General features: G+C 37.7%; 1 protein-coding gene across 1 annotated transcript in view; it reads left to right on the forward strand.

Moving 5' to 3' along the window:
• Positions 1–17,180, forward strand: part of LOC129668795 (arylacetamide deacetylase-like 2) — a 54,615-nt gene that overhangs the window by 23,382 nt on the left and 14,053 nt on the right. Inside the window, exon 2 of the mRNA XM_055596891.1 lies at positions 12,623–12,845. Coding sequence (XP_055452866.1) covers positions 12,623–12,845 — 223 coding nt within the window. The remainder of the gene's footprint in view (positions 1–12,622; positions 12,846–17,180) is intronic.

The following is a 17,180-nucleotide window of genomic DNA, read 5'->3' on the forward strand; positions in this document are numbered from 1 at the left end:
GTGTGTGTGTGTGTGTGTGTGTGTGTGTGTGTGTGTGTGTGTGTGTGTAGAAAAGTTGTAAACGTATTATTTCTTTGGCTTATAGGAAAATAACATTATCTGTCCCTATTTGGAAGTCTTCCTGATCCCCTGGAGATTGTGAACCTAAGAATTTCTAAATGAGGTCATGACTCCAGGAATCTTCTTTGGGGATCCACCCCTAAGTAAACTTAAGCAGATTAATTAGTACAGGGTTAACAGAGATAACTGACAGTCTCTGCCTGGCCAATAGAATTAGGAATAGATTAAGACCTCATTTTACAATACTTTAAGAGCTCTCTGAAAATATGGTTTAAAGGCACAGGTCATATAGGCTATGCCCCTGGAGGAATAGAACTGAGTATGTAAGATAGATTGACTAAAGTAAACTTTTCCTGCTTATAGCATAGATAATGAAATTATATAGTAAAAGGATTTAGGTGTTAGTATTTGCTATTCATAAAAAGAGAAGTTCTGATCTTTTCTGTTTGTCTAGAATTCTTTAAAACTGCAAATATTACCACCATAAAAGCAGGCTGTTATTCAATAAATGTGTTGGAGAAACGTGTTAGATAGCTACACCCAACAGTTTTTGGGCAGCTGCAGCTCTTTAAACTCAGTGCAAGAAAGCCAATGGCAAGGCAGCTGTCTCTGGGAATTTCCATGGTGCAAGGAGAGCCCTTGGGGTCCTGAGGAGTCCAGTTAGTCCACAGGATCATACACCTGAGGAGAGCTTCAGGAATTATATGAGTACCATGAGCCAATAGGAGATTGTAACCAACAATCTGAGGAGGGCTCCTTTGGGAACATCAAACTTCTTGCCCAGGGCTTTTCCTACCCTGCACCTCCCTCACTGGACTCCATAAGGCTCAAGAAACTACCAGCCAATTCCAGAGACAACCAGATGGATAAAGGACAGGGCAAAACCAAAATCAACAAAAGCTAAAGGAATACGGTATCTCCAGAACCAGGTTATCCAAAGGCAAGCAGCCCTAGACACTCTAACACAACTGAAACTCAGGAAAATGACCTTTAATCTATGCTTATGAAGATGATATTAAAAGAAACCAATAAAATCCATAAAGAATACAAGAAGATACAGTCAAACAGATTGTGGTCTTTAGAGAGGAAATAAGTAAATCACTGAAAGAAATAGAAGAAAGTTCAAATTAACAGATGGAGAAACTGAATAAAGGTCAGGATCTGAAAGTGGAAACATTAAAGAAAGCACACACTAAAGAAATCCTGGGGAGGGAGAATGTAGGGAAGAAAACAGGAACTACAGAGGCAAGCATTTCCAACAGAATATTAAGTTGGGTTAAGAATCTCAGGTATAGAAGATACAAAGGAAGAAATTGTTGCATCTGTCAAAGAAATAAAAAATTTATAAAATTATTGACACAAAATATCCAAGAAATCAAGAACAGACATTAAGGAAATCCTTAGAATCATTAGGACTTATTTCAAAAGCCTATATGTCACAAAATTTGAAAATCTAGACGAATGAACAATTTTCTCAATATATTCCACTTACCAAATCTGAATCAAGACTGGCTAAATAAATTAAATAGTCCTATATCCCCTAAGGAAATAGAAGCTGTCATCAATAGTCTCCCTTCCAAACAAAGCCCACGGCCAGATGGTTTCAGCACAGAATTCTACCAGACCTACAAAGAAGAGCTAACACCAATACTCTTCAAACTATTCCACAAAATAGAAACAGAAGGAATATTACCAAACTCATTCTATTAAGCCACAATCACCAGACCCAACAAAGAAAGAATTTCAGGCCAATCTGTGCTTTTGGTCTCATATGCACAAAATCATTATCTACTAAGTCTGATGTCATAAAGCATTACCCATTTCCATCTTTTCTCCCGGGGGAGGAGTATTTGGATAGTTTTTAAGAACTTTAAAGTTAAAAAACTAAAAATTGTAAAAATCATCACAAAATGCATAAGTAATAAAGCCCCATTCTATCTGTGAGCTCAAAAACTACAATATGTCTGAGAAATGAAGCCCAGATAGCCACCCACATATCTTTCTCAGGATAAAATAAAATCAGAGATGTTCTCTTTCCAAATGTAGTTGTTTCACTGGACTTTATATCAATATATTTAGATGTTAACATAGTATTATAATATACTATGCATACTTGATATATTTGAAAAGATGCTATATTTTAAATGTCTTAAACAGGGGACCATTACTATTTATAACTTATCTGGTGAACAAATTTTATGTTTGACTTCTGTAGTTTCTAATAGTGTCTAGGGTTTGCTATCACATACTCCTTTGGCAGTTTCCTGAGTTCTTCCTTTATGTTTGAATGAATTGCCAAGGAGAACCCCGTGGCTTGATCAGATTCGGATTCATTACTCAATGAACAGAATATGTGGTAGAATTTGATTTTTTTAATTCTTCTTTCATATACTGTGTTGTGTGTTTGTGTTCATGTGGTGTATGCATTTGTGTACACGCGTGTGGAGGTCAGAAAACAACCCTTGGCAGTTAATTCTCTACTGCCACCTTGTGGGTTCTGGGATTAGCAGCGGGTCATCAGGCCTCCAGGAAAGCACCTCTAGCCATGGAAGGAACATGTCACCAACCTTCAATTTTTAGTTTAAAAAATTTATTGTAGAAACCTTTCAAGTAAGGAAGCATCACAGAGCGAAAATAACCTGATTCAAAGTCTAAATAAATCAGTGAATTACTGTACAGTTAGAAAAGCAATTCTGAAACTATGGACCTTCACATTGGATTTTATGCTTCACTGTCAAATATATGTTTATGAATTTATTTACCACCCATAACTGAAAAAAAAAAGCCTATTTCATTGTTAAAACTACAGAAAAAAACACTTGGTGTTTTCCCCCTCTTTCTTTTGTGGCTCATGTTCACTATCTACATTCAGTTCTTCTTGGCCAGCTAATACATTTATATAGAATAATGAAACATGCTCCTTATCGTTTGGGGTTTTCTTAGATTATTCAGACTACAATAGCATAGCAAAATATTATAGAAAACATATCTAATATAAACAACGAACAACAAAGTTTTGTTCCTCACAACTCTAGAGGGAATAAAGTCCAAAAAACAAACAAACAAATAAACAAAAACAAAAAAGAGAAAGGAAAAAAGAAAATAAAGATGTACTGTATGGTGAAGAAGCCTTGTGTTAATTCACTCATTAAGGAATGAAGGAAGGATTGATTTAGGCTCATAGTTTAGGAAGATTCTTCCCTATCATGGGGGGAAGGGCATAGCAGAAGGAGTGGCTTGTGTCTGTCATTTGGACCAGGGGGCATCTAGTTAGTTCCCTCACACTAACAATGGAAAGAAAACTGAGCAGGGGGCCTTGGTACTCTCCATGCATGGTCCTTGATTGGTACATCAGCCTCTGCAAGCCTACCTGGGCCCAGATTTGTTGCCTCTGTCTTCTTCTGGAGCTTCTCTCCACTCTGGGACCTTCTGTTGCCCCACTATTTCTTACAACTCACTGCACTTTGTTCAAAGTTTGGCTGTGAGTCAGCAATCTGCTTCTATCCCCTGCTGGGTAGTCTTTCAGAGGACATTTATGGTAGTCTCCCATTTTGTTCCCTCTCTTCAACTGCTTCAGGTGTCTATTGAATTTGCCCTTTTGAATGAGAATTAAGCATCTTCCCTAGGGTCCTCCTTGTTATTTAGCTTTTTTCTGTCTGTGGATTATAGTATGTTTATCCTGTATTATATGGCTAATGACTGCTTATGAGTGAGTATATTCCATGTGTCTTTAGGTCTCTGCTCAGATGTAGCCAATATGCCGTTCCGTCTCAGTGTGGCTCTTCTAGTAAAAGGAGAAGGGGCTATATCTGATATGGACTCCATTGCCAGCTCTTTGAACACTTTCCGCTGGGATGGGGGCCCATTTCCAGGCCACAGAGGAAGAGGATGCAAGCAGTTCTATTGAGACTTGATAAGCTGAGTCAGTTGGTAGGTGAGGAGGACTTCGGCTTTCTAAGAAATAGGGGAGGGGAATGGGAGGATGAAAGGTCGAGAGAGTGGGACCAGGAGGAGATGAGACCTACAATGAGGGCAATAATTGGGATGTAAATTGAATAAATTATAAAAAATTAAATTTAAGTTAAAAATAATGTTCTACATTTTGTATCTGTAATGCCCTTTAAGGAGCCACTCCTTTATGGTTTACACTCTAGTCCATTTCAGTCTTTGGATGTGGTAGAGTATAAATGTGTCCACGCTCATGTCTTGTACTGAGAAAAGGCCCTTGTCCCCCCCCCCCCCATAAGAAGTCGTTTAAACAAAGAAAAAAATTTACTTGTACAGCTAGCAAAACAAAGAAGTAGAAACTCTCACAAAAGATGGTCCCATCTCAGATTTCAAATCATGGACTAGCAGAACGAGGACTAAGCTATTTATAAGTTTTGTGTGGTTCTTTTCTGAGGGATGGATTTTTGGTCTCGAAGTTTACTACACGTTCTAGGCGCTACAAATCTAAAGAAAAACTGTGTAATAGTTAGGGTTTCTGTTGCTGTAAAAAGATCGTGTGACCATGGCAATGCTTAAAAAAAGGAAGACGTTTAATTGCGGTTGGCCTACATTTTAAAGATTTATTCTATTATCTTCATGGTCAGAAGCACAACAGTACATAGGCAGACATGGTGCTGGAGAGGTAGCTGAGTTCTACATCTGGATGGGCAGACGATAGGAAGAGAGTGCCACAGTAGGCCTGGCTTGAACATCTGAAAAGTCAAACCTGCCCCAGTGACACACTTCCCTCAACAAGGCAATACCTGCTCCAACAAAGCCACACTCCCTGTTGAGCTATTTTCTTTCAAACCACCATGTTTAATTCCCTGGCCCCTAAAGTCTTGTAGACCCATCATAATGCAGGAATGCATTAAGTCCAACTTTATAATTCCCCATAGTCTCTCACAGTCTCACCAAAGCTTAGAAGTCCAATGTCTCTTTTGATATTCCAGGATTCTCTTAACTATAATCCCCTATAACACCAAAACAAAAAAAGAGATCACATATTTCCAACATATAATGGCACAAAATATACATACCATTCCAAAAGGGAAAAAGGGGACATGATGAAAAAAATATTGGCCCAAAGGAAGAATGAAAATCAGCTGGACAAACTCCATCCAAACTGTGCATCTCCATGTTTGATGTCAAAGTGCCCTTCAGATTTTCAACTCCTTCCAGCTCTGTTGACTACAACACACTTCTTGGGCTGGTTCCACTCCCTGTGAGCAGCTTTTCTCAGCAGGTTCCCACAGCTCTGGCAATTCCAACATTTTGGGGTCTCCATGGCCATCCAGGCTTCACCTTCCCAGCTTCACACAGTGGCCTTTCTAGGACTTCAGGAATATACACCACTGACACATGTCTGGCCACAGTGACTTTCCCTAGCCATGGAGGGAAATTCTATAGTCCCTTTCTTCCATACTTGACTAAAGCCAGAACTACCTGGCCAAAGTTGCCAAGTTTTGCTGCTTGCTGGGGCTGGAACCTGCCTGCCTCATTCAATTACATCTTCTTCAGTTTTCTGTTTTCAATGATATTCTTCACTGTTTAAGATTGGCTGTCCTGGAACTTTCTTTGTAGACCAGGCTTGCCTTGAACTCAGAGGTCTGCCAGCCCCTACCTTCTGAGTTCTGCAATTAGAGGTGTGCACCCCCATGCCTGACCCTAAGCTTTTCTTTAATTTCTTTTCACAATTTGGAAGCTTAAATGAACTGTATTTTGCTTTGAGGTCACTACTTCCTGTATTCTATTTAGCATCAGGTTTTTCTTTAATCTGTTTGCACTTCATGGTGTCCCCTTTCTCCTCTCACTTTATACATTTTATATTTTTCTTTGCTTGGCCTCCTCCTTTTATTAATATATATATATTTATATATATATATGTTTATATATATATGTTTATATATATATATAAACATGGGCACTAGGAAGCACAGGACACAGTCCACAAACACTGTGTTATTTGGAGACATCCTTTGCCAAAGCTGTTTATCCAATACTCTTCAATTTAGCCTCAGGTAGACTTTTTAAATAAGGGCAGAAAGAAGCCACACATTTCACTAAAATATCACAAGAACACTCTCTAGACTACATATTGAAACACTTCTTGGAAACCTCTTGAGTTGGTCCTCCACAGTTCAAATCAGCCTCACCACCCTGTCTCCCATGCAACTGCTAGAATGTCCCATTAAGTCTGTTTTAAAATGTCCAATCACTTTTCTAGTCCAAAGTCTCAAAGTGTTCCATGTTTCTCAAAATAAAAACATGTGTGTTTGTAGTTGAAATTCTCTACAACATCATCTAATAGAATCTTGTTGAGTCATGTTACATGAATTCTCTGAATTCGGCTTTTTGGTCTTTTTTGAAATATGAATTTTTATATTTTTATTTTTTCAGTAATTAATTAATTTGGTCACTTTGAGCCTGATTGCATCTCCTTCTTTTCTTTTCTCCCAGTCCTACCTTTGTATTCACTCCTCCCACTTCTTCCTCCCCTTTTTTGAGAATTGGAGGCAACCCAAATGGGTACTAACCCATGCTGGCATATTAAGATACAGCAGGACTAAGAGCATCCTTTTCCACTGAGGCTAGGTAAGGCAGCCCAGCTCGGGAAAAGGGCTTCAAAGGCAGGCAACAGAGTTAGAGACTTCTACTCACATTTTTAGGAGACACACAGGATGACCAAGGGGCACATCTGCTACATATGTGTGGAAGGCCTAGGTCTGTCCATGCATGTTCAGTCTTTGTGAGCCCCCACTAATTTTTACTCCATATGTCTTCTTGCCATGTCTTTGACCCTCTTAGCTCCATCAATCCTCCCTCCCATTCTTCCAAAAGACTCCCTGAGCTCTGCCTATTGTTTGGCTGCATGTCTCTGCATCTGTTTCCACCAGCTACTAGATGAAGCCTCTCAGAAGACAGTTATGCTAGGCTCCTGTCTGCAAGCATAGCAGAGTATCATTAATAGTGACAGATGTTGGCTCTCTCCCGTGGGCTGGGTTTCAAGTTGGGCAAGTCACTGGTTGGTCTTTCCCTCAGTCTTTGTTCCATATTTATTCTTACACTTCTTTTAGGCAAGGCAAATTTTGGGTCAAAGGTTTTATTGATGGATTGGTGTCCTTCTCCACGGGAAGACCCACCTGATTATAGGAGGTGTAAACTTCATCTGCCTTATTCCCTGCTTCTAGGAGTCTTAGCTAGGGGTCACCCCTATAGACTTCTAGGAGCCTCCCCTGTCCCAGAGATGTTTCCCCATGAATCCCCATCCCAGTTCCCTTCTGCTCACCTTCTCCTGCCCAGTTCCTGTCATCCATCTATTTCAGATGTGTGCTTTTTTTTCTTTTCTGAGTGAGACTCAAGCACCCTCTTTTGGGCCCTTGTTGTTACTTAGCTTCTCTGGGTCTGTAGATTGTAGCATGGTTATCCAGTACTTTATAGCCAATACCATCTATTAAGTGAGTGTATACCATGTATTTCTTTCTGGGTCTTGATTACCTCATTCAGGAAGTCATTTTCTATTTCCATCCATTTGCCTGCAAAATTCATGCTTTCTTTTTTTTTAATAGCTGAGTAGTATTGAATTGTGTAAATGTACCTCATTTTCTTTATCCATTCTTTGGTTGTGGAGCATCTAGGTTGTTTGCAACTTTTGTCTATTAAAATAAAGCTTCTATGAACCTAGTTGAGCAAATAACCTTTTGGTATCAAGGAGCATATTCTGGGTATATGTCCAGGAATAGTATAGTTGTATCTTGAGGTAGAAATATTCTCAGTATTCTATGAAACCACTGTATTTATTTCTAAAGTGGTTGGACAAGTTTGCAGTTCCACTAGCAATGGAAGAGGTTGCTCTTTGGTATTTTTAATTAAAGTAAAATGTAACATGTTTCCTTACACTTTTTAAATGTTTTTCACCACTCTCCTCTCTGTACTCTTCATCTCCTGCTCCTCTTCTTTCCCACACAAATAGTCACCATTATACTTTCAGCTTACATATATTTGATTACTGTTTTCTTCTTTATTCTTTAAGTCTATTTTACCCTTTTATGATTTTCTTGTTAGTGTCATGAGCTATACACATATCCTCCACCTTTGTACATATAAAGACATTAAAACCTAGGGTATACATGTGACAGAATGCTTGCTGCATTTAGATTCCTGTTACTGGAATAAAGAATGCTTGAAAAGCAGAAAGCAATGTATTCTAGGAGATTGGTGGATAAAAATAGGTAATAAAAACATTCACTTCCTGATGTGATTAGGGTCATAATTCATCTCCAACTCTCATTACTTTTCTCTTAAGGCTTAAGACACAATTTCCAAGCTGGTTACAATAAAGATACTGGAGAGTTATGTTTGATATCAGAACTAGTAAGTGGCCATCACTTTGCAAAATTTCTGTATTGAAATTTGAATGGTGAGATGGCCACTTTCTAAAGTGTCCTAAGACATTTTTGCCAAAAAGAGAAATAGTTCTAAATTCTAAGCATAGAAAGACAGTAAGTATTTACAAAAGTTTTGTTTCCAAGACACAGTACCTTCTTTAGTTTGGAACTGAAGAAGAGTGCCTACGTTACAAATTTTAATAGATATATATTTATACAAATGCACATGTTTTTATACATGCATGTGTGGTTTTATTTGAAACTTTATACTATTTTTAAAAACTTCTTTAATGTGTCAAAAATCGCTCTGATACTATCAACAACATCTGTTACTTCTCAAACATTATTTTTACACAACTGCCATGTTGATCACCTATTTGTCACATTCTTCTAGTACTTGGAATTTTAATTTTATTCTATTTTTTTAAATATATAACTTATTAGCTTATTATATAGAGAAGACCACATGCACCACTGACTTAGACAAATGGTATTTCACATTGTTCTTCTAATTTCTATCTGTGTACTGGTGATCAGACATGGAAGATTCTTGAGTCCGTACTCATAGCATTATACACGGGTGTAACATTTGTACACAAAATCATATACTATGGAATATTCTAGTCACATAAAAATTATACAATGATTTAACTGAAATTATTCAGTAATGTCTTAGATAACTTACCAAAAAAGCTAAAGAGTATTTTTCCTTCAAGTTTTCCTTCAAGTGATTTTAAGAAAAAGAAACTGTTTTGTAGATGCAAATGGGAACATGAAATATTATTATTACAGAGTAACTTAAGACATTTTAAAACATTTAAATGAAACTAGAAACAATGCAGACAGCATAGTGGGTAAAACCCTTGTTGATCAGGCATGAGGATCTGCGCTCTGCCTCCAGAATTCAGAGACAGCGGGATACAGTAGCATGCATCTCTGCCAGTGGGAGAGGAAATGAAGACAGGAGAATCTCAAGCCCCAGGGTTAGAAACATCGGAATACACAGTAGGAACGATTGAAGCTGACTTGAACAAGGTTAAAAGCTGAGGACCAACACTGCAGTTTATACCTGACTTCCATAAGCACATATGGTTGACATGTTTACAAGCATGCGTGCACACACGCACACACACACACCAATGTCCAACACCAAAATGAATGGCCAGTCAACGAGAGAAGATGAAAATATTTGAACAGACATAGGATGTCACTTCAGATAATTTTTATCACTGAATGCTTAGCATTTTTATTTTTTCATATTATTTTTTGAATATTTAATATTTTTCAAATTATTTAATTATTTATTTGCATTTACTGCTTTTCCTTTTAAATTAGTTATTTGGGAATTGTATATAATGACTTCTGACCATATTTACCCCTCCTGAAACTCCTTCCAGATTTACCCGTATTTCCTTATAAAAATTTGTGTATTTCTTCTTTTCCCTCATTAATCTATTCTAATCTGCACTTCCTATATACTTTTCCTTCAGCATGTGACCATTCACTTGATATGCCAAGAAATACACTCTTTTTTATTTGTTCTGTTCAGCTTTATACCTCATTTTTTTATTAATTACACTTTATTCATTTTGTATCCCCCCATAAGCCCCTCCCTCCTCCCCTGCCGATCTCACCCTTCCTCCCCTTTCTGCATGCATGCCACTCCCCAAGTCCACTGATAGGGGAGGTTCTCCTCTTCTTTCTGATCTTAGTCTATCAGTTCTCATCAAAAGTGGCTGCATTGTACTCTTAATGAAATCAGACTTGTTGCATTGTCTTCCTCTGTGTCCTGGCAAGGCTGCACCCTTTAGGTGTTGGTGATCATAGAGCCTGTCTCTGAGTTTGATGGGAGGGGTATATGGGAAGAAGACTGAGGGTGGGTAGGATTGGGAGGAAATGAGGGAGGGGCCACAGCCTGAATACAAATTGAATAGAATGTAATAAATGATAATAAGATATAAAAAATCTAATGCAAAAAAAAAGGAAAAGAAAATTGACTCTCCTTGTCCCACCTGCCATAAATTGTCAGTAGATCCTCAGCTAAGGATGGCATTTTGTGACCAACTTTTTTCTACACAGCAGGCATTGCTCTTGTTTGGACTTGCACAGATCTTGTTCCTGCTGTCACAACCACTGAGTTGATAGTGTCAGCTGTGAGCAACAACTGTCCTGTTGTGTCAGGAGGACACTGTTTCTTTGTATTCATTCAATATCTCTGGCCTATGTAGCCTCTCAGTCTCCTTGTCTGAAGTGATCTCTGAGCTTTGGCAGGAGAGAAGGCAGTATAGGTGTTTCATTTAGAGTTGAGTATTCAGTAGTCTCTTATTCCACACCTTGGTCCATTTTGCATCTGTGTGTTAATCACAATCTACTACAAACAGAAGCTTCTCTGGTGAGGATTGAGAGATGCCTTAATCTATGGCTATAACAATAAGTCAATAGGAGTCAATTTAATTCTACGTACATTTAATAGAGTGGCAGTAGTAAGTTCTCCTTTTATGGCCTATGACCTACTTATTCAAAGATTCATGACCCAACAATGGTGCCAGGTATGAGTTTTGTCTCATAGAAAGGGACTTAAATCCAATAAGAATGCCATTGTTTTCTCCCATCATGTTCAAATCTCTGTTGAAACAATGGGTGAGTCTTGGTAGTCCAGTAGTGATTGTAAATCATAGCTTTCACAGGTGGGCAAGATTAGCTTTTACTTTCTTCCTCTGGTAATATGCATAGCAACTGCCAACTTATAAAAGGTAGCAAATATAGATGAAGTTTCTAGGTCAATAACAGATTAACATCTCCAAGCATTTATTTATTGTTTGTTTGACAGTTTTATGCATTTACCTGATGAATTCTCTTTCTGTGCCTACTAGAATCCAATTCTCAGCAATTAGGTCTTCTTCTCTTCATGCTTTTGTGCCATCCAATGATTTAATAAATTTCTTTCTTGAGCATTGGAAGATTATTTACTATAGAAAGGGTAACACATTAACAGCTATGAAAAAATGACTACTCATTTCTCATCAACCAATAACTAACTATATTTTCTCAGGAAGGGATGGGATTATCCATGATGAATTGTTGACAGACACAATTTTGTTTAGGTCTAAGTCAGATACCCATGCTGAGATTTTCATGCTTCCAAAATACGTTAGGTTATAAAAATTTAGAATATTATTACATGGTTTATTTTATTATCATTCAATCTTTTACATTCGTCTTTGTTAAAATAAAAATTTAGAGAGTCTTTCAGGGGCCTTCTGTGGTAGGCTCCTATCTTGTGCCCTGTTTTCTCCTTCTTTCAATGTCCATTTCATTTGCCTTTCTGAAGGAGGATTGAGCATCTTAACCAGGGTCCTCCTTCTTGCTTAGATTCTTTAGGTGTACATATTTTAGTATGATTATCCTATATTATATGTCTAATACTCACTTATAAGTGAGTATAAACTATGTGTATCTTTATGCTTCTGGGGTACCTCACTCAGAATGATCTTTTCTAGTTCCATCATTTGCTGCAAATTTCATGATTTCCTTCTTTTTAATTGCTGAGTAATATTCCATTGTGTAAACGTAACTACCCTGCAGGGAATCAAAGGAGATGCTGAGATTCATAGCCAAACTTTGGGCAAAGTGCAGGGTATCCTATGAAAGAAGGGGGAGATAGAAAGACTTGGGCAGGACAGGAACTCCAAAAGGAGACCAACAGAACCGATAAATCTGAGCCCAGTGGTCTTTTCTGAGACGGATACTCCAACCAAGGACAATTCATGGAGATAACCTAGAACCCCTGAACAGATGTAGTCCATGGCAGCTCAGTGTTCTTGTTCCCTAGTAATGAGAACAGAGACTGTCTCTGACAAGATCTCAGTGGCTGTCTCTTTGATCACCAACCCCTGAGGGAGGAACAGCTTTTTCCAGGCCACAGAGGAAGACAATGCATCTAGTCCCGATGAGACCGCAAAGACTATGATCTATGGAAAAGGAGGAGGACCTCCCCTACCAGTGGAATATGGGAGGGTTATGAGAGAAGAAGGAGGGTGGGTAGTAGTGGGAGGGGATGAGGGGTGGGGGCTTCATCTGGGATACAAACTGAATAAAATTAATATATAATATATAAAATTAATATAAAATAAATACATTTATACAAAATTAAAATGTATAATGTTTCAAATTTTGTCTATTTATAGGCCACATTATTTGAAGAAATGGGTCTCATGAAGTATGAAGACACAATTTTAACTTTATTATCAGTTTTCCTTACAAAACCAGTTTCAGATGAAAACATAACAGTGATTGACACAAACTTTAGTGACATTCCTGTTCGTCTGTACTTGCCAAAAAAGAAGTCTGAAATACTGAGACCAGCTATCATTTACTTGCATGGTGGAGCTTTTGTCTTGGGAAGTTGCAGTAAGTGTATTTTTTATATGTATGTTATTCATGTATTCGTATTGAAATAATTGAAGTGTACTGACAACAGATTTGTGGATAGAGCACTGGATTATTTCGTTTGTCGGTTTTCAGTTTCTTGAGTCCTTTGTATATTTTGGATATTAACCCTTTGTCAGATGTAGGATTGGGGAAGATCCAGTCTGCAGACTGCCATTTTGTTCTATTGACTGCCCTTTGCCTTACAGAAGCATTTTGGTTTCAAGAGGTCCCATTTATTAATTGTAGATCTTAGAGCCTGAGCTGTCGCTGTTCTTTTCAGGAAGTTTTTTTTCCTGTGCCAATGAGTTGAAGGCTCTTCCCCACTTTCTCTTTTAGTAGATTTAGTGTATCTGGTTTTAATGTTGAGGTCTTTGATCCACTTGGACTTGAGTTTTGTGCAGGGTGATGAATGAGGTTTTATTTGTATTTTTCTTTTGGAAAAGTTATTATTATTACGTTATTATTTATAATTTATTCTCTTTGTATTCCAGTTGTAGCTCCCTCCGTCATCCCCTCACTGTCCCAAACTCCTTCCCTCTTCCTCCCCATTCCCTCTTCCCTAGTCCACTGATTGGGGCAATGCCCCTCCCCTACTGTCTGACACTAGCCTATCAGGTCCCATCTGGACTGCCTGGATCCTCTTCCTCTCTGGGCTGGCTAGGTAGCCCCACTAGGAAGAAGTGATTAAGGAGCAGGCAACTGAGTTCATGTCAAAGACTGTCTCTTCTCCTTTACTAGGGAACCCACATAGAGACTGAGCTGTCTATGGTCTACATTTGATCAGGGAATCTAGGTCATTTCTATGTATGGTCTTGGTTGATTCATCAGTCTCTGTAGTCCCCCCTAGACTAAAGAGGTTAAATGTCAAGGAGGACTCTATCGAATATGCTTAATTCTCATTCACAAGGGAAAACAGGATAAACACCAAAAGAAGTAGAAGAAACAGGACTGGAGCCTACCACAGATGTCCTCTAAAAGACTCCACTCAGGGGGAGTGCAGAGCCTCACAGCTAAACTTTAGACAGAGCACAGGGAGTCTTATGGAAGAAGGGGGATATAAAAAGACCCGGAGGGGACAAGAGCCACACAAGGAGACCAAGAAAACTATTTGTATTTTTCTATGTAGACATCCTTTTAGACCATAACAATTCGTTGAAGATGCTCTCTTTTTTGCATAGTATGCTTTTGGCACCTTTGTCAAAAGGCAAATAAACTCGGTGCGTGAGTTTATTTCTGGATCTTTGTTTTGGTATCAGTGATCACCATTCTGTTTCTATGTCAACACCATCAGTTTTATTACTGCTCTACAGCATAGCTTTAAGTCAGGGATGGAGATACCTCCAGAAGTTCTTTTATTGTAGAGGACTGTTGTTTGCTATTCTGTGTTTTCTTGTTTTTCAATATAAAGAATAGAATTGTTCAAGGTATTAAAGTAATATGCTGGAGTTTTGATGAGGTTTGCACTGAATCTGCAGGTTGCTTTTGATAAGATGCCATCTTCACTCTGTTAATTCTAACAATCCGTGAGCATGGGATACCTTTCCATTCTGCTCTCTCTGTAATTTCTTCAGAGACTTGAAGTTTTTGTCAAACAGGTCTTTGACTTGCTTGGTTAGAGTTACTTTGTATTATTCGCAACTATTGTGAAAGGTGTAATTATTTTCTCTCTTGGCCTGTTTGTTTTTTTCGCATACAGCAGGGCTACTGAGTGATTTGAATTAACTTTGTATCTATCCACTTTGCTGAAGGTGTTTATCATCTGTAAGTGTTCTCTGGTGGAATTTTTTGGGTCACTTAAGTATACTGTCATATCATCTGCAAATATCAATACTTTGACTTCTTTCTTTTCAATTTGTATCTTCCTGACCTCCTTTAGTTGTCTTATTGCTGTGGCTAGGCCTTCAAGTACTATATTGAAGAGATAACATGAGAGTAGGCAGCCTTGTCTTGTCCCTTATATCAGTGAAATTGTTTTAAGTATCTCTCCATTTAACTTGTTGGCTATAGCCTTGCTGTATATTGCCTTTATTGTGTTTAGGTAAGGTCTTGTATCCCTAATCCTTTCAAGACTTTTAATATGAAGGGGTGTTGGATTTTGTGGAATGATTTTTTTTTTTTTTTGCATCTAATGAGATGATCATGAGATATTTTCTTTCAGTTTGCTTATATGGTAGATTATGTTGATGGATTTTCATATATTGATCCATCCCTGGATTCCTGCACTGAATACTACTTGATCATGATGGATGATATTTTGATGAGTTCTTAGGTTCTATTTGCAAGTATTTTCTTGTGTATATTTGTATCAATGTTCATAAGGGAAATTGGTCTGAATTTTTCTTTCTTTCTTGTTTCTTTGTGTAGTTTAGGTGTCAGGGTAACTATGACATCATAGAATGAGTTTGGCAATGTTCTTTCTGTTTCTATTTTGTGGAATAATTTGTGGAGTATTGGTATTGGCTCTTCCGTGAAAGTCTGGTAGACTACTGCCATGACAGGTACTGGCCCTGGGCTCTTTTTGAATTGGAGATTTTTAATGTCTGCTTCTATATCCTTTTGGGTTATAGGACTATTCACATTTTTACCTGATCTTGATTTAACTTTTCTAAGTGGAATTTTTCAAGAATATTGTCCATTTTATTTTTATTTTTCAATTTTGTGAAGCACAGCCTTTTGAAAGGAGACCTAATGATCCATTGAATTTTCTCAATGTCTGTTGTTATGGTTCTCTTTTCATTTCTGATTTCATTGATTTGGATACTCTCTTTTTGCCTTTTAACTATTTTGGTTAAAGGTTTGACTATCTTTTTGATTTCCTCAAAGAACCAGTTCTTGGTTTTATTGATTCTTTGCATTGTTTTTTTTGTTGTTGTTTTATTTCTAATTTATTGATTCCAGCTTTGTGTTTGATTATATTCTGCCATCTACTCCTCTTGGGTGTGTTTTCTTCTCCTCCTCTTCTTTCTCTAAAGTTTTTTTTTTTTTTAAATCTGCAGGTAACATACCTTTATATGCTTGAGACCTTTTATTTTATATGACCTGTTTAGAACCTCTGTGTGGTAATGGGGTTGTTTTTAGTTAAAATTCTATTAAGTGAAAATACATGAATAATTTGAACATTTCAAGACATTACCCAAATGATAAGTTGTCATATTCACAACATGATTTTGGTCAACATTTACCATAAAACACAAAATATGAGCAACTTCTTGTTTACTTTAGGATGTCATGTGTATGCTTGGTACTACTAAAATTCCCATCAGTAGGATGAAAAAATGCACTATATCATACCAATTCTATAGTGCAGCAATAGATTTATAGAAATTTCCACCTCAGACAAAATCATTATAAAGAATTTCATGGATGAGTGTATATTTGGGACCAGTAGGACATACTGGAGAGATCAGTTCTGTTTTGGTCATGGAAATTAAATCAGACAAATTACTTAAATTTTTGAGAAATGGCTAAATTATGAAAATAATTATGCATTGCCTTTAATCCTTCATTTTAATTTTAGTTAAGCTTTTTAAATAGTAAAATATGTTCTACATTGTTTAAGAATTTCTACAGGTTACTTATGCTTTTTATACCTAGAATATTAAATTTTTGTTATTGTGTTCAGATTATGTGAATTTCAAATATTTTTTAGAATTTTTATTTATTCATTACAATTAATCCACTTTGTATCCTAGCTGTAGCCCCTTCCATCCTCGCCTCCCAATCCTGCTCTCCCTCCCTCTTATCCACCCATGCCCCTTCCCCAGTCCACTGATAGGGGAGGTTCTCCTCCCCTTCCATCTGACCCTAGCCTATCAGGTGTCATCAGGACTGGCTACTATGCATTCCTCTGTGGCCTAGTAAGGCTGCCTCCTTCCCTCAGGGGAAAGTAATCAAAGAGCCAACCACTAAGATCATGTTAGATACACCCAATGTTCCTCTTACTAGGAAGCTCATTTGGAGATTGAGCTGCCTTGGGCTACATCTGTGCAGGGATTCTAGGTTATCTCCATGAATTTTCCTTTGTTGGAGTATCAGTCTCATCAAAGACCACTGGGCCCAGAATTTTTGGTTCTGTTCGTCTCCTTTTGGAGCTACTGTCCCCTCTTAATCTTTCTATCTCCCTCTTCTTTCATAGGATTCCCTTTACTTTGATCAAAGTTTGGCTATGAGTTCTCAGCACCTGCTTTAATACCCTGCTGGATAGAGTCTTTCAGAGGCCCTATGTGGTAGGCTCCTGTCTTTTTCCTTGTTTTCATCCTCTTCCGATGTCTATCCCATTTGCCTTTCTGAATGAGGATTGAGCATTTTACCCGG

The sequence above is a fragment of the Psammomys obesus genome, unplaced genomic scaffold (genome assembly GCF_907164565.1).
Source record: "Psammomys obesus unplaced genomic scaffold, mPsaObe1.curated_primary_1811, whole genome shotgun sequence".
Lineage (NCBI taxonomy): Eukaryota > Metazoa > Chordata > Mammalia > Rodentia > Muridae > Psammomys > Psammomys obesus.